Source organism: Aspergillus glaucus (genome assembly GCF_001890805.1).
Source record: "Aspergillus glaucus CBS 516.65 unplaced genomic scaffold ASPGLscaffold_12, whole genome shotgun sequence".
NCBI classification, from domain to species: Eukaryota; Fungi; Ascomycota; class Eurotiomycetes; order Eurotiales; family Aspergillaceae; genus Aspergillus; species Aspergillus glaucus.
In genome coordinates, this window is record NW_019170464.1 from 434,084 (window position 1) to 453,201 (window position 19,118).

At 46.7% G+C, this 19,118-nt stretch overlaps 15 protein-coding genes across 15 annotated transcripts; 11 read left to right on the plus strand and 4 right to left on the minus strand.

Moving 5' to 3' along the window:
• Positions 1–899: 899 nt before the first annotated feature.
• Positions 900–2,068, plus strand: ASPGLDRAFT_48019 (uncharacterized protein). The gene is made up of 2 exons (XM_022546803.1): positions 900–1,252; positions 1,308–2,068. Exons 1-2 carry the CDS (start codon positions 1,160–1,162, stop codon positions 1,941–1,943), a joined length of 729 nt encoding a protein of 242 aa, XP_022400174.1. The 5' UTR covers positions 900–1,159; the 3' UTR covers positions 1,944–2,068.
• ASPGLDRAFT_48022 (aldo/keto reductase family protein) lies at positions 2,047–3,256 on the plus strand. The gene is made up of 3 exons (XM_022546804.1): positions 2,047–2,197; positions 2,253–2,685; positions 2,751–3,256. The coding sequence occupies exons 1-3, from the start codon at positions 2,146–2,148 to the stop codon at positions 3,229–3,231; spliced, it is 966 nt and encodes a 321-aa protein (XP_022400175.1). The 5' UTR covers positions 2,047–2,145; the 3' UTR covers positions 3,232–3,256.
• Positions 3,257–4,295: 1,039 nt separating this feature from the next.
• Positions 4,296–5,204, minus strand: ASPGLDRAFT_405649 (uncharacterized protein). The gene is made up of 4 exons (XM_022545236.1): positions 5,046–5,204; positions 4,845–4,991; positions 4,740–4,793; positions 4,296–4,691 (listed from the first exon to the last, which is right to left on the minus strand). The coding sequence occupies exons 2-4, from the start codon at positions 4,974–4,976 to the stop codon at positions 4,425–4,427; spliced, it is 453 nt and encodes a 150-aa protein (XP_022400176.1). The 5' UTR covers positions 4,977–4,991; positions 5,046–5,204; the 3' UTR covers positions 4,296–4,424.
• Positions 5,205–6,895: 1,691 nt separating this feature from the next.
• Positions 6,896–7,555, plus strand: ASPGLDRAFT_26392 (uncharacterized protein; the record flags this gene model as incomplete). The annotated part of the gene is made up of 3 exons (XM_022543554.1): positions 6,896–6,906; positions 6,998–7,127; positions 7,190–7,555. The coding sequence occupies 3 exons, from the start codon at positions 6,896–6,898 to the stop codon at positions 7,553–7,555; spliced, it is 507 nt and encodes a 168-aa protein (XP_022400177.1).
• A 391-nt stretch (positions 7,556–7,946) lies between these two features.
• ASPGLDRAFT_127866 (fungal specific transcription factor domain-containing protein) lies at positions 7,947–9,000 on the minus strand (the record flags this gene model as incomplete). The annotated part of the gene is made up of 2 exons (XM_022540746.1): positions 7,947–8,399; positions 8,452–9,000. Coding segments are annotated over 2 exons (1,002 nt in total), but the record flags the coding sequence as incomplete, so codon positions are not given.
• A 71-nt stretch (positions 9,001–9,071) lies between these two features.
• On the minus strand, positions 9,072–9,500 carry ASPGLDRAFT_48029 (uncharacterized protein). Its single transcript, XM_022546805.1, has one exon. It carries the CDS (start codon positions 9,422–9,424, stop codon positions 9,149–9,151), a length of 276 nt encoding a protein of 91 aa, XP_022400179.1. The 5' UTR covers positions 9,425–9,500; the 3' UTR covers positions 9,072–9,148.
• Positions 9,501–10,266: 766 nt separating this feature from the next.
• ASPGLDRAFT_48030 (uncharacterized protein) lies at positions 10,267–10,880 on the plus strand. The gene has a single exon (XM_022546806.1). It carries the CDS (start codon positions 10,327–10,329, stop codon positions 10,717–10,719), a length of 393 nt encoding a protein of 130 aa, XP_022400180.1. The 5' UTR covers positions 10,267–10,326; the 3' UTR covers positions 10,720–10,880.
• Positions 10,881–11,601: 721 nt separating this feature from the next.
• Positions 11,602–11,991, plus strand: ASPGLDRAFT_48033 (uncharacterized protein). Its single transcript, XM_022546807.1, has one exon. It carries the CDS (start codon positions 11,734–11,736, stop codon positions 11,923–11,925), a length of 192 nt encoding a protein of 63 aa, XP_022400181.1. The 5' UTR covers positions 11,602–11,733; the 3' UTR covers positions 11,926–11,991.
• A 419-nt stretch (positions 11,992–12,410) lies between these two features.
• ASPGLDRAFT_48034 (uncharacterized protein) lies at positions 12,411–12,800 on the minus strand (the record flags this gene model as incomplete). The annotated part of the gene is made up of 2 exons (XM_022546808.1): positions 12,411–12,455; positions 12,520–12,800. A coding segment is annotated over one exon (224 nt), but the record flags the coding sequence as incomplete, so codon positions are not given.
• Positions 12,801–13,017: 217 nt separating this feature from the next.
• Positions 13,018–14,530, plus strand: ASPGLDRAFT_48036 (C2H2-type zinc finger protein). The gene is made up of 2 exons (XM_022546809.1): positions 13,018–13,631; positions 13,685–14,530. The coding sequence occupies exons 1-2, from the start codon at positions 13,097–13,099 to the stop codon at positions 14,377–14,379; spliced, it is 1,230 nt and encodes a 409-aa protein (XP_022400183.1). The 5' UTR covers positions 13,018–13,096; the 3' UTR covers positions 14,380–14,530.
• A 187-nt stretch (positions 14,531–14,717) lies between these two features.
• Positions 14,718–15,422, plus strand: ASPGLDRAFT_48037 (uncharacterized protein). Its single transcript, XM_022546810.1, has 5 exons — positions 14,718–14,770; positions 14,823–14,887; positions 14,936–15,022; positions 15,079–15,283; positions 15,373–15,422. Exons 1-4 carry the CDS (start codon positions 14,750–14,752, stop codon positions 15,176–15,178), a joined length of 273 nt encoding a protein of 90 aa, XP_022400184.1. The 5' UTR covers positions 14,718–14,749; the 3' UTR covers positions 15,179–15,283; positions 15,373–15,422.
• A 124-nt stretch (positions 15,423–15,546) lies between these two features.
• Positions 15,547–15,968, plus strand: ASPGLDRAFT_36235 (uncharacterized protein; the record flags this gene model as incomplete). The annotated part of the gene is made up of 4 exons (XM_022544667.1): positions 15,547–15,561; positions 15,620–15,684; positions 15,738–15,824; positions 15,878–15,968. The coding sequence occupies 4 exons, from the start codon at positions 15,547–15,549 to the stop codon at positions 15,966–15,968; spliced, it is 258 nt and encodes an 85-aa protein (XP_022400185.1).
• Positions 15,969–16,368: 400 nt separating this feature from the next.
• Positions 16,369–16,977, plus strand: ASPGLDRAFT_58598 (uncharacterized protein). Its single transcript, XM_022548325.1, has 4 exons — positions 16,369–16,428; positions 16,479–16,543; positions 16,601–16,687; positions 16,748–16,977. The coding sequence occupies exons 1-4, from the start codon at positions 16,417–16,419 to the stop codon at positions 16,860–16,862; spliced, it is 279 nt and encodes a 92-aa protein (XP_022400186.1). The 5' UTR covers positions 16,369–16,416; the 3' UTR covers positions 16,863–16,977.
• Positions 16,978–17,262: 285 nt separating this feature from the next.
• On the plus strand, positions 17,263–17,832 carry ASPGLDRAFT_48039 (uncharacterized protein). The gene is made up of 4 exons (XM_022546811.1): positions 17,263–17,320; positions 17,389–17,453; positions 17,515–17,601; positions 17,652–17,832. Exons 1-4 carry the CDS (start codon positions 17,300–17,302, stop codon positions 17,764–17,766), a joined length of 288 nt encoding a protein of 95 aa, XP_022400187.1. The 5' UTR covers positions 17,263–17,299; the 3' UTR covers positions 17,767–17,832.
• A 125-nt stretch (positions 17,833–17,957) lies between these two features.
• Positions 17,958–18,641, plus strand: ASPGLDRAFT_406232 (uncharacterized protein). Its single transcript, XM_022545239.1, has 4 exons — positions 17,958–18,141; positions 18,206–18,270; positions 18,339–18,425; positions 18,492–18,641. The coding sequence occupies exons 1-4, from the start codon at positions 18,127–18,129 to the stop codon at positions 18,580–18,582; spliced, it is 258 nt and encodes an 85-aa protein (XP_022400188.1). The 5' UTR covers positions 17,958–18,126; the 3' UTR covers positions 18,583–18,641.
• The last annotated feature ends 477 nt before the right edge of the window (positions 18,642–19,118 follow it).

Below are 19,118 nucleotides of genomic sequence, written 5' to 3' on the forward strand. Positions count from 1 at the left end.
AAAAAAAAAAAAAAATAACAAAAAAAGTAATTTTAGCGTATGGACTCGTTTGCTAGACGGGCATCTAGTCCTCGTTTAGACTCCGGAGTATGTTGCTGCGTTAGATAGAACCCTGGCCCACTGCGTACGTAAGTAGGACCCTAGGGCTGTCAACAGCCACAAGGCTTAGCCTGACGTGTCGTATCTGCATCTGCTTGAATCAGAGAGATATCGGTAGATATCCGGAACCATCAATCAATGGCCATGCACGGAGTACATACAAGTTAGGCTTTACTACACCATTCTACTCAAAACTATACTCTGTCGTTTTCTATTCTATCCTATATTTACCAGTATACCTTACTCCCTTGAATTGACTCTATCTTTATCTTACTCCTCCGGACTAAAGAGTACTCGTCACCAGTGGATCTTATCACTAGATCGCACTAACCCAGCACACTAACCACAAACACTAACCTCCGGCCAGGGCTTTTGTAGCCGCCGAATACGTAAGCCACAGACCCTGTTGCGTCTGCCTGGTGACTTACGTAGATGCATACGAATTGACTGTGGGTATTGTATTTGTGTTGAAGTTCTTGTTGAGAGTTGGGAGTACTATGTACGGACTTACGGAAGAGGCAGAGTTTGATGTGATGTGATTGACTGGAGATAGTGACAGTTGAGACTTGTCGGCAGTTGCTCGGAATAGCATTGGCTATGTAGAATAGTCGAGCAGAGTACAGAGCAGACTCGAGAGAGTGGTGGTGTAGAGATAGAGTAGTGGAAAATGTCATGTTAAAATCTCCGGAAAATAACTAGTTAAGTTTAGTTACATATATGGATTATGTAAGCATATTTCCGCATCCCAAAAGGGTAATGAAATGTATACGGACAACAAAAAACTATCACATCTCTACCATCTCTATTCTCTGTGTTCTATATTCTAGCACAATTGAACTATTTCTAAAGACACTGGTTTTACCATTCTGTCTCTCTCTTGCCACTAAGATTCCTCCCTACAAATACCACACCTTGCACTTCTGAAACTCCTGTATACTGCTGCAAGAATGCATTCCATTCCTCACAGCACAGCAACGGCACAACATACATATATCCCCTTCCCCAGGTTTCAGTCAGATTGACCATTCTCATGTCCACAGGACTCTGTATAGTGTCAAAAATGACACCACTAACAACCCTATTGACCCTCCTCTCTCTCCTACCCCTCCTCCAAGCTCATCCGATCTCGTTACACCATCGCTCTCCATCCCCGGTACGGCCCATTCCCGCTAATCAATAAGTAAACAATGCTAACCCTTGACTGACAGAGACTCATCCCCGAAGTTAGCGACTACCTCTCAAAATACTTCGCCAACATCGGTCTCCAGAGTCTATACGAGAGCTTCTTCCCATTTGACAACAAGCACGATGCCCTTGGCAATATCTCTTCTTCGTTCGATCCCAGCCCCAGCTCGTCTGCGTCACCCTCACCGACTCCAGAGGCGACTGAATACTCGAGAGCGAATGTGATTCCGACAACGACACCGGCTCCAACCCAGAATTCAGACCCAACACCAAGTGCGACCTCAACCACGAGAACAAAACACAGCTGGTGGGCGGACTGGGATCTTGAGATGATGTCAGCATCGGCGCTATCGTCGAGCTTACGCGCTACACCGACACCGACACCGAGTTCGAGTCCGAGTTCGTCGAGACACGGTTGGTGGGCGAATTCCGATCTCAAAGCCCTTTCCTCCTCGTCGGCATTGTCGAGTCCGACACCGACATTGACACCAGTAACTGTGACGCCTATAACGCCCGTGGCGTCAGCAACCCCGACTCCCTCTGCAGATGCTGACAAGGATGATGGGGATGATCTCTGGGATTCGCTGTTTGATGCCCTTTCCGGACGGATCCGGAATGCGCTGGATAGTAGCGATGAATTGTGGTTGTCAGACGAGTGATGTCAATTCTGAATCCTGACGTTGAGGGCTGGGGTTTTTTGTTAAATCCGTTATCCCCGGACGGATGGAGTTAGGAGTTAGTGCCCAGATCAGAACCTATTTATACAGAATACACCTACTTCTCTCTCTACTCCGTACATCCTTTTAACATATCCACTAGCTCGATTGATTCTATCCAATCTTCTCCCTGCTCAACATCAGAATGCCCTCCCTCGTCGGCCGCGAAGTCGGTGCCACCGGCTATGGCACAATGAGTATGCCCCCAACCATCACCACCACAGCAATTGAGCCCCCATACTAATATTCCAGGACTAACCTGGACTCCCACCCCACCCCCTCAATCCCAAAGCTTCGAGACCCTCGACACAGCGCTCACCCACGGCGCCAACTTCTGGAACGCCGGTGAACTCTACGGTACCCCCGGCTTCAACTCTCTGCATCTCCTGCATGCCTATTTTTCGCAGTACCCCGAGAAGGCGGACCAGGTGGTGCTGGGTATCAAGGGTGGGTTGAAACCGGGACAATTGCTTCCTGATGGATCGGAGCAGAACATCAGGCGCTCGGTGGATGAGTGTCTGAGGGTGTTGGATGGGAAGAAGAAAGTTGATATTTTTGAGTGTGCGAGGCAGGATCCCAATACGAGTGTTGAGCAGACGGTCACCATTCTGGGGAAGTTGGTGGAGGAGGGGAAGATTGGAGGCGTTGGGTTGACTGAAGTTGATGCGGAAACTATTCGACGGGCGTGCGTTCTCTCCCCTCCAACCCATTTATCCTACGTTGTTGCAAATGCTTACGCTGTGTCTACAGAGCCAAGGTGTGCCCCATCGCGGCCGTCGAGGTCGAATTCTCCCTCTGGGACACTTCTATCCTCGAAAATGACATCGCCAAAACCTGCCACGAACTCAACATCCCCATCGCCGCCTACTCCCCTCTCGGCTGGGGCGCGCTCACCGGCGCCTTCACAAGCAAAGACTCCTTCCCTGAGGGTGACCACCGACGCAATATGCAAAAGTTTCAGGACGAGTATATGGTGCACAACCTCAAGCTGATTGAGGAGGTCAAGAGCCTTGCTGAGCGGAAGAGTGTGGCGCCGGTTCAGATTGCGCTGGCTTGGATCCTCACGCTGAGTGAGAGGGAGGATATGCCGACGATTATCCCGATTCCGGGCGGTTCTACGAAGGACAAGGTCACGCAGAACTTGAACGGGGTGCCGCGGCTTTCGGAGAGCGAGATGGCGGAGATTGAGGGGATTTTGAAGGAGAATGGCGTTGTTGGGAAGCGGTACTAATAGGTATGATTGTATTTGTCTGTATGAATACTTTTGTATGTTAGCTGTGTAATTGACTGGTAATGTGCTTTGACACCAGGGAAAGTTGGCAATCAGATCAAGTGTAGAATGTCGACATGCAATCTCACAGCTCACTTGGAGCGGAGATTGTCTGTATTGCAGAATTCTTTTTTTTGTTCATCATGCAGGTGATTAGCTTGTGAAATAAGTTGTACTCACCATTAGTTTGCTGTAGCTCATTCTCAGCGTAGGGTGCATGGTCTCATTCCCGTAATTATGTGGGAGAGGAGTTGTGGAAACGGAGTTTGTGCGCGAGTTTTACCAGCCTCGTCACGTGCCGATATCGTCGACTTGGATACAGAGTTAATGTTGTGACAGTCAGCGGGGCGCCAGAAACGGCTCCCATTGAACCGCTCTTCTGCCGATCCCTACCGCCTACCGTCGATAGGAATACCATTACCCTTTGCGGTATGGCGCCTACTGTATCAGGGATAGCGCCGCCTCGCGCTGCTTTTGGGCCGCTCACATGCCGCCTGAACGCATCCATTGCATCTATATAAGCCCGACATCTCTCCCTCGAAGGACCACGCACTTTCTCTTCTCTTTTTCCCCCTCCTGTCTGCCTCGCCCGGTGCACTGCCCTCTTACCAAGATGCCGCGTTATCCAACGATTGCCCTTTTCCAGTATGGCGTCGTCCAGTCCTCTCGGGGTGGCCGACGGGTCATCTGAACGATTGAGATATTGAGACCTTGTTACTGTCGCTTCATTGGAAATTGACCTATCCACGCCACCCCCTGATGTCGTGCTGCTGCTTACGATTGCAATTATAGGCCCCTTCACGCGTGGTCCGCCAGCTGATCAGCGACTTTTGAGTTTTTGGTTGTTGCTTCCGGCCATGCCAACTTCCAAGGTCCCTGCAAGCCTCCACCACCATCTGCCTCGTACATCATAACCAGATATCTTATTACGACGAGATTTCGGTGACATTGATATGCGAGGATTATCAGGGTAGGCATCAAGGATACAGTTAAGAACATAGGTCACGGTCGGCTTTGATGTTGAGGAGGGCAATATTCTTTCGGGTGCTTACAGAGCTCCTCATAGTTAATGTAGAGTAATACCTGTCCGATACGCTTCGCAACGGGATCAAGAAACCGGCTTGTCTCATCTACGTCTAGGACGCGGAGATAATTCACAGCTCCCTGTATACCTTTCCAGATGACTGGAAGTCCAAGTGCGTGCAAGTCAAGCAACATATTTTTGTTCCACCCACCCAACGGGGTTGCAACATTCCGCAAGGATCCTTCATCAAAAAATGACCTTCTGCCTCAAGGACCTTCTGAATTCGTTTCTGCTCAAGCACAAAGCTAGCATTTTCAAGTCCATAATAGATATCAACCACCTGGGACCTTTTCAGCTTCTGAAGCTGCTCCAGGTCGGACCCGAGATCTCGAACAAGCTAGAAAGCGTGAGGATCAAATATGTGCATATCTCTCAACCAACGAACCATACAAAGCTGTGTATTTTCCAGAGCGATAGGCATCACCCCCGAATCACGCTCCTGTGGCATAGACTATTACTAGCTGTAAATATCTGGAGAGAGTGAACTTACCTCGAGGCCAACCGAGATAGAAAACACGTCCATGCAACCCTCCCAATATAACTCCCAATATGTGGAGGATATGATCTGTTGCTCAGTACTCAGAATGTGCCATCGAACAAAACCCCCTCTTTGAGCTCGCATCAAGACGTCCGTTTTCTGCGAATCATTTAGTCATCCAATCTGCTCTATCTTCTTGCCAACCTGGTTTACCAGCTGTACTAGAGTAAGTACTATCTGTACGAGGCATCAAGGAGAGCTTAATCACATCAGAACACACGTCCTCATCTCAATCTGGCTCTTTGTTCTGGATCTCCTTCAAGGGAGGTGAGTGAATGAAATTAGGTTGGACAGGTCTCACTATGATTAAGCTTGTATTTCTTGACTTATACCACACCTGGAGTATGTCGGCCACTTTTGAATGCAGCGAAATCACTGCTTTTGTCTCCAGGGGTGCCTTATGAATATGATCTTCGAACCCAGCTGCCAAGGGGACATCTTGTTCTATACCTTCCATGGGTTGAACAGGGGAGCTTGATGTACTGGGATGGAAAGATCCCTGATTCTGATTCAACGGCCGAGGTTGAATATCGTCATTAGGTGGTGTGCTCCAATGGGAATTGGACTCTCTGTCGCGGTCTGGAGTTCCTGGTGGATGTGGTTCAAGCTCAGCCGGCTCAACCAGACTCATCTGCTCAGAGACTGCTTCCTCTCCCTCATTCACAGGCTCACCAGCCTGATTTTCGGCCTATCCATCTATGTTAGCTCCTTGTATTTTGGGATCAGATGTATTCAGTTCTCTAGTAAAGATATCGTAAAGAGGAAGCTTTCCAAAAAAAAAAAAAAAAAAAAAAAAAAAAAAAAAAAAAAAAAAAAAAAAAAAAAAAAAAAGTAAAAAATATTTCCCTTGTCACAGCGAAAGAGGTCAGGTATCATGCACATGGTGAGTCGGCACTGTACACATAGCCCAAGAAAAGACAGGAGCGGTCTCTTTCATGCTCATCCTGTAGTGGGCTGTTATACCTGCGACGTGTCATACTCTCCACATTGTCTGTGATGAAACTTGGTACATCACATGGTAATTCCTTGATGCGTTTGAGGTTTCACCAGTATTCTTGAAGTTGGGTGGTTATAGCTCTCACTTTTCCTTCATCAATCTGATAAAAGCCACTGGTACAAAATTCTCGCAACATTTGATCTGAATCGGCACGATTGAAGTCCTGAGCTCAGAGGGTGTCTATTTCATCAGATGAAAAGCCAAGGTGATGAGCAAGAGCAGCCATTCTACCTAGACTATATCTTTCAGTTGACTGTGCTGCCATGGTCTGGCGGCACTTGACATCAGAATGCGGTTGGACAAAGTGTCTTAGAGTAAATAGCCATAGCTGTCACGGGCTCGGAATAGTAGATAATATTGAATCAATGTTCCTATCTAAACTATTGTAGCCATCGACGAGAATATCGAATCTGGAGAAGAAAAGAGAAAAGGAAATCTATCTGGATAATGAAGAGGTTTTTTATAGGGGTTGTTGGTGGCAGGGCTGTATAGCGGCATTTGTGATGTATCATCTGTTGATGCAGTGCTGGGCCGTTATATGTGAGCTGTCATGTGTGAGCCATCACAGCACAGAAGCTTTATGTGATGGCTCAACGACCAGACAAACATTGCCAACATGCCAAAAGATGCCATACAAGCAATATGGACAAACAAGGGCTCAAGCCGCATCGCACAAAGGCTTATATAGAGACTGCACTCGCCAGAGAGATTTCCTCTCATTTTCCCTTCCCAGATTCGATATTCTCGTTGATGGCTACAATAGTCAAGATAGGAATTCAGTTCGTTATTATCTTCTATTCCGAGCCCGTGACACTTTATCCACCTTTTGATTTGCCTGTTCACAGGTTGACCATCATACCTGGGACAGCCTTCCCCTCGACTCCAGTGCAGCAAGACACAGGAAAATGTGAATTCATTAAGCATGGCTCACCATATGACCAGCAAGATCGACTTTTTGCTGGTTTAGGTCGCTCATGGAGGGGAATTGACTCCATTGAGTTCAAAGATGGGTCGCCAGTTAGTACATCAGCCATTGCAATGCTGAAGGAAAAGAGATCCCTGTTTATCATTTGTCCTAAGTTTCCCACCCTAGCTTATTGATTGCTAGGGAGATATTTGTTGCCAAAGGCAATGTTTACTTTTGTTATGGACATTGGGGTATCACATTGAATGAGATTGAACAGCTCTGGCCAGTATATCAACTCAGTGAAGTGGAGGTGGCATTGATTTGCAAAGCAGTAAGCTCTAAATGAACAAAAAAAAAAAAAATGTAAAGCCCTTAAACTGACGTTTTTGAAAGACCCGTGAAGGCCTCAGATATCTCCACAAAGACCTGGACGTCTGCTATGGTGGCCTGACAGGTGAAAATGGTTTAATAACTGAAGGGGGCGATGTGAAAATCAGTAAGAACCAATTCAGCACAATGCAGAATTTAGATGACTTGGTTGCAGCTGGTTTTGGCGAGTCTCTTCTGAAGAAGCCTAAAAGTAGCATACATAGCAAGGCCAAAGACATTCAGGCTGTCTGCAACGCAGCCCGGAGACTGCTTCGGTTTGGGCAACCAACTAGAGTACGTGGCACGATTAGCCTGCTTGCTGAGGATTTCGCCGATGCACCACTGACAACAACCGCTGATGACCTCCTACAGGTAAAAGTCATTGAATAAAGTCATTGAATAAAGTCATTGTTGTATTGCTACTGACTGAATTTGCAAGCATCCATTTCTACAGACCAGCGCAGTGCCATGGTGCATTCGCCCTGTTAATACACTTTGTACGATTGCTCAAAGTAAAAAGCAGGGTACAGAGTCTGTCTAGAGAAGTCGGACTGGATCTTGGGGTGCAGCTCAAGGCAGTCAAGCCAGATGGCAAATGAACCACCTTATCCTTTTTTTTTTTTTTTTTTTTTGACAAGTTTATGGAACATTTTGCCTTAAAGTGATTAGTTATACCTAACAAGCTCACTAACTTCTACTAGTGTGAGATAATGATTCGCTGACTACGTACTCAAAAGTTGAAATGCATGTACCTGGTCAAAACTTTTGCGCACTTATTTCCTTAGATCCTGAAGTCCATCCCTGCGGCCGACTCTGAGCTGAAGGGATCCGTCCCTAGGTTGAAAAGGCTCTGGTAAAGCAGATCGAATTCTGGCACCAGTCTGTAATTGGCTTCCGGAATTTGCAGATCTAATCCAGACGGGGGGGCATCGCCTGAATTGTCAAGAGTGGAACCGAAAGAGTACTCCTTGTGTGGGAGAGAAGCTTCTGGGTTGACCTGGTCCTCACGGTTACTGTCTAATGAAGTTCCTGTAGCACCTGCGTCGTCAAACCAGAGTTTTTGCAAGAGTTTGCCATACCGAAAGGCGACATGGCAATGGCTGGTCACCGCATCATCTAGCACATGAAGAAACCGCCTAACCAGATCCCTAATTTCACGGTGTTCCGCTGTGGACAAGGCGTCAAACACGTCGACTTTATGTAAGAATACTGCCGAGTAAATGATATAACTGTACTTATTAGTTAGCTCACTGCTCTATTTTTTCCTGTGTGATCTAAGCTTACACATAGAAACGAAAAGGCATGTAGCGAATATGTGTAGCGGGGTCTGTTTCGGTTGCTATAATCAAGATTTCCTTGGCAGCATGCACTGCTTCCAAAATATAGACGCCGTCCGCAGATGCCATGATACCATGCGAGAAGGGTGAAGGCACTTGATTGGTACCGGATGGAGACGGTCTAACAGCCTTGCTTTGGTTGTCCGCGCTTGCTCTCGAGAGAACTGATTGAAAGGAAAAAGCATTTACATATAGACGAACATATTCATAAAAGGTACGAAGCGTATGATGGAGTCGGGGGGGCGCCTTTAAATTCCCCCAAGAATCCTGCCACGTTGAGAGTGCTCTACGGAAATCATCCAAATATCGATTATAGTCACCGCGAAGCATCATCTGCCAGGTACGTGTCTTGCAGGAATACAAGATATCATGGCCATTATGGAGGATTTGGGTGAGTTCGATTGTGGCCTGCAACACTGATGCATAGTTGTGCTGAGCATCATCATTGAGTTTTAATGTAGGGAAGTCGTCGGCGGTGAAACGGGTTGATAATGATGGTGTCTACCTGCAGTAATGTACGGCTTCACATCAACAAGTTCCCCAAACTGTCTTGCAAATGCAATGTGGCCCTCATCCGTGAGGCAGGTTTTGCGGAACACCACAACGCCGAACTGTTTTGCATCATTTGTCATTAACCGCAATATTCTTAAAACCTTGCCGGGCTTGGAGGGCGCCTGAGGAGAAGGGAAGAGGGGGAGGCGCAATAACCTCCAAGTGCTTCTGCGGTATCGAGGGTGGTCAAGTGTGAAAGGAAATCAGAATTCCAACCTACCTTCCTGGCAGCAGCACGAATCTCGTCGAATGTCTCGTCGGCCACTGGCTTGGAGAAGTCCACACCACCTATCTCGGCACCGAATGTAGGGTGGAGGCTCTTGACTGTAATGTGTTTGTAACTAGAACCTTTCGTTGCGAGAGTACACATGTTGGGTGAAAGAGAATAGATTGTCTTTTGGTCAGATATTATGAAACAGTGATTTGTTTGTGAATGAAGAAAAAACCAAGGGGGGATGCCATGGTGAGAAAGGGTGGATTTATACTCCAAGTCTTGAACAAAACTTAGGGTTATACAATGTGCTCTGACATAATGGGCTTTTGATTGCCGTCTAAAGCCGATATCCTGTCTTGCTTTAACAAATGCAAAAGACTGAATAATCGGTAAATCAATCCAGGACAGCTTTGGTGTGAGATTTTTATTGCCACCTGAAGCCGATAACCTGTATTATTATTAAGGTCTTGCAAATAAAAATGTAAAATAGCTGAAAGAACCGGTAAACCATCTTCACGGTTGAGGATGGGGAGCCCTTTCCGTCCCGGCTCGGGATCCGGGGCGGTCTTCTAAAATCGTCTAAAGCCGTCCATAGCCATCCACAGCCGAAATGATGACAATGCTGCATCAAGTCATCATTTAAAATTATCAGGCGAAGAGTTTCATTTGGGGGAAGTCCTCTCCATATTGTTTGAAACTTCAACAATAGTTGCCCACAATTTCTGCTTAAATTGCCAGTAAGCCGAACTTCCAGATCCCTTGAATTTTCCAAAAAAAAGCCTTGTTCTTGCAAGAGTCTTAACATTTCACATTTTTGTGGCTAAAATTATAGGCCCTTTTGTTCGGTGCGTGGTATCTTTATGGTAGATGGCTGGTGTTGTAGCGAAAATATATAACTAGATCTATCATCAAACAATTCGGCTGTATTACTCTTAGGAACGTGTTTAACACAACATGGAACCAATGGCCACCGAAGCAGTACTCGTATTAGGCTTGCCCCACTCAAATGGTCTTAAATAAGTACTTAAAGAAGACCCGTTCCTTCATAGTTATTCAAAATGTCCACAAAGATGGAAAACTCTCAGGCCCCATCTTCTCCCCATGAAAATGTTTCTGTGAATCGGGCCAACACCTTACATTCCATCGAAACCCGATATGAGCAGATGCTTCTTGATGAAGTTCCCTGGTACTTAAACCTAGTTGCCGAGTTCGCACACTGGGCGCTCCTTGCTGGGTATCTGGTTATTCCCGGCACATTTACTTCACTTCAGAAGTCGGATGCTCTAAAGAAGAGCCTGGACAAGACTGAGGCTGGCAAAGCCATTCTCAATACGATCCAGAATTCCCCGCTTGTTGTGACGGCTCAGAGCCTCAACGCTGCCCTGATGGCTGATATCGACGTCTGTGGTGGGCGGGGAATTCGAGCTGTGCGGAGGTTCCAGGTGGAGTAAAGTCATTTAGGACCGGCCCGACAGTTTGATCCAGCCGCAATCCTGATAATTGTGGGTACTGGTTTCCATTTAGTCATTTTCTTGAAGTTAATATGGAGTACGACGTATCGGATCTCTTTCCATAATCAATGCAATGAAAAGCAAAATACATAATTCTGGGATGGGCCACATTTCGCCACAGAGATCGGTTGGATAAATAGCCAGTCCGATTAACAACGTCTTGGATACCACCGTGCCCCGTGGCCATACCACAGATTATTATTATAGGCATAAAACCCTTGTGCTCCAGAGCCCCCATTACCTTGGTATCCACCAGCTTCCCTGCCAGTTGACATTCAAGGTCGATCACAGGTTGCTCATTCCTATACCACTCTAGATTCTCCCGGATCCGTCGGTTCCGCTGTCATTGCTTCTCATTACGCAGTTCATGGACAGCTTTGTTATACTTCCCTTTGCTTCCATCGTCCGATCCTGGAAAGATTCCAGCTTTTCACGTAGATGACAATGGTGCTTGGAGAGCGCTCCTTCATCAATGTGGCCAAAGGCGGCTTGAGATGCCATATTGGCACGGTCTCTAACTTGGCTTTGCGGTCATCCCATTTCCGCTTGCGTTTGTTTACTGTGTCCTGCCGTGCACGACCACAGGGAGCTCATTGAGGGACTTGGATTCCTCAGAAGAGAGCTTATACGGTCAATTCAGGTCAATTGAGGCACTCAAGGAGCATGCAAATCACACCAGTGGTGTTTGAGAACCTGTTTTGTGGATGATGCCCTGAACATCAACATCAACATCCACCTCATAATGTTGGATGAAGGTGTGGATATCTGCGTGCTGTAGGATGACATTTTGGAGAGCATTGGTAACCTCTTCTATCCATAGGTCTAGCTACCTAACTAGCTCAAGGGCTGATGAATACTCACCACTGCTGTTGAATTCCTTTGCTCCAGTGTATTGAAGAAGGTATGGCCTGGCAACTTGATCAAAGCCTGTGATCTTGCTGCCTCAATGCATCCATGATTGCACCACAGATGCCGTCAGTCTCTTCTCCAAGGCAATTTGATATCTGGCAGTCTCCTGCTCCACCTGACAGAACACAAATTTATCTAGTATTACATCCTTTAGTTTCAGTTCCTGCTGTCCCTTGCCATCCAGTACCCCAAGGCTGTAAAGTTTCTCTGGGCAATCCAGTACTGGCCCAGTTGTAGAAATCTTCTTGAAGCCTTTGATATGAAAGAGCAACTCCGTTCAATATTATCTTCTATTCCGAGCCCGTGACATCCAGAATGACTCAAGTGAGCTCTTGTATCCAATGCCTGGGCAGTGCTGACCATTCTTGCCATGATGGATATCACACCACCAGCTGAAAAATGCATACAGGAAACAGACTATCTCATCTGAGTCTGAGATCCATTGCCAGTGCTGTACCAGATTGACACCAATGTACTGACAATATCTGCCAATAATCCACCAGTGAGCTTTCAACATAGCCTGAGGGTCAAGAGAGTTATCTACCTATTCCAGTACATGCAGGTCTCATTGGGTTTTTCCTGAGTGACGTTGCTGTACCGCTGCTGTTGAAGCTGGGAGACATCCAAGCTCTATGCTTGGGCCAGATAGTGTTCACAAGGCAGCTGGTCCTCATCATCAGAGATATTGTCACCAGGTTCATCTGAATCATCTGAATCCTCACTATCAAGTTCCAGGTCGCTAGTGGAGTCACTATCAGATCTGTTGTCTGAAAAGATCTTGGTCAGGTTGGAGCTGGCATCAGTCTGATTCTCTTTGTCATCAGATCTGACCGGTCAGGAGCGAGGCGCCATGGTCGACACAGCCCGTGGGGAACTGGCAAACAAAGGAAATCCTGGAGTATGAAATAAAGAAGGTGAGGATAACAGCGGTTTTGTGGACAAGGACAGACTTTGAAAGGACAGGAAGCGCTGTGAGAGATGCTCATGGGAGGAAGGATAGAAGCATGAAAGGACATGGTTGGCACAATGGGACTTATAACTGGAGAGAACATGATGGTTGGGGGGGGGGGGGAGCCAAAAACATTTCCCTTCCGCAGCGACCGCAGCAAGAGCGTTTAGGTAGGTGATGTCGAACAAGAAAATAACAAAAGGTCCCTTTGAGGGACATGAAACCCGTGGCCTGGCGTGGAGGGAAAACCCGTGGCCGTGGGAATACGCTCAGCTGATGCCAAGACGGGAGTTGGTTAGCAGGACTCCTAAAACGGCCGCCGAAGTAGCCCTTTTCGGCCGCCTGCTAACCGTCACATCAGTAAATCGAGTAACCAACTCTAACCTCACCCCTTCACTCTTTACCTGCACTTCACATCCAATCCTTCATTTGTCGCGTCTTCACTCCAATACCATCGCAATGGACTCCCCCGGCTCCCCCCTCTCGTCCATCGCCTCGGACGAAATCTCAGACCGCGAAGATGCAATCCCATCCAGCACCAACACCAACATGCCTCCCTCGAAACGCCGTCGCACCGGCATAGCTCCCCAGGATGGCAACACAACCCCCATCTCAACAACCTACCAAGACCAAGAAGACCTGCAACCGCCCGCCTCACCCGCAACCTCCATCTCCTCCGACACGTCCGGCGAAATCCCCAACTCGCCCACCACGCTCGCGCTGCTGGGGAACAGCCAGGAGGAGGACTACAGCGGACAGGGCAGTGACCAGGTGACGGTGTGTCGATGGGAAGGGTGCGAGTTGGGGGATTTGGGGAATATGGATGATTTGGTGGGACATATTCATAATGAGCATATTGGGTCGAGACAGAAGAAGTATTCGTGCGAGTGGGCGGATTGTAATCGGAAAGGGCAGACGCATGCTAGTGGGTATGCGTTGAGGGCTCATATGCGGAGTCATACGAGAGAGAAGCCGTTTTACTGTTCTTTGCCGGGTATGTTTACCAGAGACCTACTTGCCTGCGTGCCTTGTTACTAACAGTCGCAGAATGTGATCGCAGCTTCACCCGCTCAGACGCCCTAACGAAACACATGCGAACCGTCCATGAAGCCGAAGCACTACGCCCTCTCGAGGCTCTCAAAGGCACTACCTCTCTTCCTGTCATCGGTGGTCCCACTGCAACCCCAGCTAGCAAGCTCCAACGCATCAAGCTCAAGCTCACCCAACCACCGCGCGACGACGCCAGCGAAAGCGCAGCTGAAGAACACCCACCCGCAGTCCCAACCATCGATGATGATCTAGGCGATATCGACATCGACCTTCCCGAATACGGCCCCGAAATCGGCTTCGACGAGCACGAACTTTCCCTCCCCCCACGAGACCTCTACCGTCTCCTGCGTCGCCAGATCCACTGGGCAGAAAAGGAAGGCGAGAACCTGCGCGCAGAATGGGAGCGCACAATTCCGAAGCGCAAACAATCCTGGTTAGAGAAGGAGGGTGTCTTTGACGACGTGATCGATGCGGAACTGCGCTGGTTCGGGACAATTGTCGGTGTGCATGAGAGGGAGGGCACGAGTAATGATGTGACGAATGAGCTATTTCCGACACCCCCGAGGGAAGCTGAGCGCGCGCTGAAGAGGTATAAGCTCGAGAAGGGGTTGATGCCCGAGGAGGATGCAAGGCAATTGAAAGAGACGGATTACTTTTATCAACCCGGGCAAAAATTCCCTGTGGACTATTAGGTCTTCTTTTCCTTTTTATTATTTGGGCGGTTTGTTTCATATGGGAACTACAATGGCGTTTTTATTGGAAGCATCTTATTATTCTCTATGCTTCTTTCGGGCTTTACGGAATACTTCTCTACTAATACAATTTCTGACTACCGGAGTATATGTGATTCCCTGCTACTGTCGCGCAAACATTTTGTACAACCATCACATCTTGCATGATTTGCCTGCTCGGCTCCCTGCAGTTTGTTTCCTATTATTCTTCCCCTCGTCTTACATCCTGCGCGTCATCTCCAAGGTACATAGATAATGAGCTCTTTGTTGCATCCACTTTTTTTCTATCCTCAAAAACCAGCAAAAACAAGCTAAAGAAATCCTCGCCAAAATGACCGACTATGTTCAATATGTTTGTCCATCAACCCCTACTTGAATCAATCTATCAGGACTAACCAGCCCAGAAACTCCAAATCCGCTACGAAAACTACGACGCCTACGAGAAATACGACGAAGACATCCAAGACATGTAAAACTCCTCCATCTTTCAAAACCAATCACGCTCTAACATGTCTAGACTCGAATCAAAATACGGCGAACTAGGCGCTACGCATATCCAACAGTGTTATGTGAGTCCGAGTATCCGTTTACTCCTGGTTACTAGGTATGTCTATCTATGTTTTCGTACAAGGGATGTCAGGGGAGAACTGACAAGACTAGCTTCGAGGCACCGGACGGTATATTGAGTGAACTGAGGAGTGTGAAGCTGGGGGAGGGTATTGCTACTGATGTTCAGATGGTGGAATATAGAAGGCGTTGATTTGGGAAGTATCCTCACATGTATCTACACTTCTCTGGATAAAGCGATATCAAATAGAAGAAACTTGACACCATTAAAGAAGGGCTTCAGATCTGGTGCTTAGAGGTACGTAGTTTATTTCTTATGCTGTTCGGGGTTCTTTTCCACGTACAACTAATACGGGATGCATGTTGACCATGACTGCTTATGCTTAGTTCCACAAGTACCCAATTATGAAGTGACGATTTTCTGCATGATACGTAGCGCCTCAATGCAGCTCTGTGTCAGCTGAAGTTAGTATCGAATCCTGAATGTTGGGTATAAAGATGAGATCTCAGGACAACTTCAGGACATTATCAAATCCAGAACGAGCTATACAAGCAAGCACGATGACCCTCTACTATGTATGTCCGTCCGTTCGCTCTCCAGTCGAGCCAAGTCTAACCGATTCTTCACTTCTAGAAACTTACAGTCCAGTTCCTCAATGAGGACTTTTGCAACATATACAGTCGTGATATTTACCATATGTACTCCCCCTTTCTCTGCTACTTATAACTTTACGCTAACCCTGGACACATAGACTAGAAACCAAATTCACTCAATTAGGCGTTGCGGAGATCGAACCGGGAGATACAGGTCCATATTCCCATTTAGTCTTCACTGCCACGTATGTCTATGCTTTCTCAGAGTCATCTTATCGACTGTGCTAATAGAAACTAGCATCGGGGCGCCACCCAACGTCTTCTTTAGCGATTTGCGAGATGTATGGTTGGGAGACGGAATCAGGACTATAGTTCAGCCGTTGTCCTAGTTCTGTGGGTTGAATGCATGATTCAATCGGAGTTTAATGCACGGGTATCGGGCTGAGAGGGGCTGATGTATGTCATTCATGCATGCCGTCAATGTAGGGTTGGGTCTTCAGTTTGTTCGGGATTCAAACGGAGACTAGGGTCTTGATCGGCAATATCCTATTTTCTATGCTATTGTTTCGGGCTTTCTGGAACATTTCACTAGTATTCCCTGTTGTTAGCACAGATTTATGCATCTATTCTGCAAACTCATCACATGTTTTGCGTAATATTATATTGCTCTTGTCTATAGGCTGCTCACTGCAGATGTTTGTTTCATGCCCTTGTCTGCTTACGCCCGACGTCATCTTAGGTATAAAGAAGTAAGACGGCGTCTATTCCATAAAATACAACGATTCTTCTGTTTCTCTCCAATTAACCCGGAAGAAAACAACAATCATCCCGCGCAATATGCCCGAATACGTTCGTCCACCCCTTGGATACGGAGGTCTACCAAAATTAATTCAACTTAGAAACTCATGATCCGCTACGACAACTACGTCGTTTACGAGAGATATGATAGCCGCTTGCAGAAAATGTACCATTCCCCGATCTCTATACATCATAATTCGACTAACATGCTATTGACCTATAGAATCGAAACCAAATTCGGCGCATTAGACGCTACGAATATCCAACCATGTTTCATGAACCCGAGCCTTCCTCTGCTTCTGATTACTAGGTATGTCTTGTCTGTCTTTTGCCATTCTTCATCTCTAGGCAAGCTGACAAACTACTCCAGCTTCCACGCACCGGCCAGCGTCCCGTTGAGTGAGCTGAAGAATGTAGTGCTGGGGGAAGGTATTGCGACTGATGTTCAGCCTGTGGAGGAGTATAATAGGTTTACACTTGGTTGATACCTTGGTATCTACGTATGTATCTGAATATGAGCGATATCAACTACGGAGTAGAAATAAATTTCACTCCATTGACTACATCAAAGATTGCAAAGTACAGGAGTATAGAAGCGCTTGATTAGGAGTAGCCTATTCACCATTCTATCCTATTCCGGACTCTGCAGAATTATCTCTCCGGCTACCCTGTTCCTCTCACCGTCACTAACATCGCTTACTGCATTCTGCAGGATCATCACATTCTTGTGTGATTGATGCTACATCCTACATACCCAATTTCTTATCAGGCTCATCTCACCGCAGTTTTTTGCTCCCTCGGCTTACAGGCTAACGTAATTCTAGGGTACAAAGAAGAATAGATCTATACTGAGTCTACAATGTAATCACTATTCCATTCTCTACTCTCTCGGCCATCGGAAAGAAGAATTCTACTGTGCAAGATGCCCGACTACATTAAATACGTTCGTTCATTCTCCACCCTTCCCTCCTTCTATACCTTCGATTTACCAAAACTAATGATGTACGGAAGAAACTCCTAATCCGCTATGGCAACTACGCCGCCTACGAGACATATGACAAAGACATCCAGGAAATGTCAGTTATCTATACTCCTTCCTCTCTAAGTACACTGTACCTAACAAGTACACGTTTCTAGACTTGGAACCAAATACGGCGAACTAGGCGCCACGGACATCCAACCATCCTATGTGGGTCCGAGCCTTCCTCTGCTCTCGATTAGCAGGTATGTTTGGTTCCTATGAGGACGAACGAAGCGACTAACAAACAACCTAGCTTCGAGGCGCCGGACGACGTCCCATTGGATGAGCTAAAGGATGTAATTCTGGGTGAGAATATCACGACTGATATCCAGCCGATGGGCGAATACAGGCAGTATAGATATAGTTGAGATCAAGGTCTACTCTACGGAGTACTATAGGGATACAAATCTATTGGTCTTTTGACTCATTGCCGAATAAGGGCAAGTACAGATCTAGCGTTTATCTATGTAGTACCAATCCATCTCACTCTGGCGCTGTGCATGTTTGTCAGTAATCCTTTTTCTGCTTTTTCCTGAGGTATCCAATCAAACAGACGAGGGTGATCCTTTCTGTATGCTGCCTACTTGGCTATCGCTGCAGGTTCCCCGTCAGCTGAAAATCAGTCCCGAATTGAATCTTGGGTATATAAAAACGGGATCTCTCAAGAAACCGTCATCTCAGTCCAGAATCCCAAGGACAAAAACAAAAACTCAAAAATATCCGCAAAAATGGTCTTTCCCTATGTACGTCCGTTAAGCACGCAATTCTAGTCAAGTTAAGTTCAACTAACTCTGGGTTTCATTCCAGAAACTCACGGTCATATATTCCTGCGATAGAGCTTATGACATATACGAACCTGTTATTTACCAATTGTATACCATTCTCCCTTCCTGTCTGCCCGCTATATTATACTCATATAGAGTGCTAAAATGTCACCCAGACTAGAAACTCAATTCGGTATGTTGGGTGTCACGGATATCCAACCGAAGGTTACAGATGCATCGTCCCATCTGATCTTCACTACCATGTATGTCGCTGTCACTAACTCTGCCATTCTATTACCAATATGATGGTTGGATACTAACAAGCCCAGCTTCTGCGCACCGGAAAACATTTTCCTAAGCGATTTGCAAGATGTATGGTTGGGAGAGGGTATCCATACTATCGTCGAGATGTTGTACTAGCTATGTATAAATGGATTGATCACCACTGCATGGATCAATCAGAAAGTCGGATGGGTCGAATATCGGGCGGATAAGTCAGATGTGCTGCAATGCATGCATGCATACCTTAGACTAGGGTTATCTTGTTTGTTTGTTTGTTCGGAGTACTTGTACTCTTGTCACACCGGAACTAGGGTCTGGCGTTTGATTGGAGGTATCATATCTTGAATTGTATTCTTTCGGATTTCGCGGAATGCTTCTCTGCCAATACATTTGTTTTCGCGCAATTATCGCCATATCATACGTCCTTTCTCCGGTAAACTTATGTTCCAACGTCATCTTATCTTAGGGTATAGATATAGAGAAGTAGCGTAGAGATCTCTAATAAAAGACGGTCACCAGAATCGAAGGCAAATTCGGTGAAAAGGGTGCTACTGATATCCAACGGTATCATATGAGCCCGAACTTCCCTCTGCTATTGGTTACTACGTATGTCTGGTATACTCATCTTTCACTATTCAAGAACTAACGAAAGTAGCTTCGAAGCGCCGGACGAT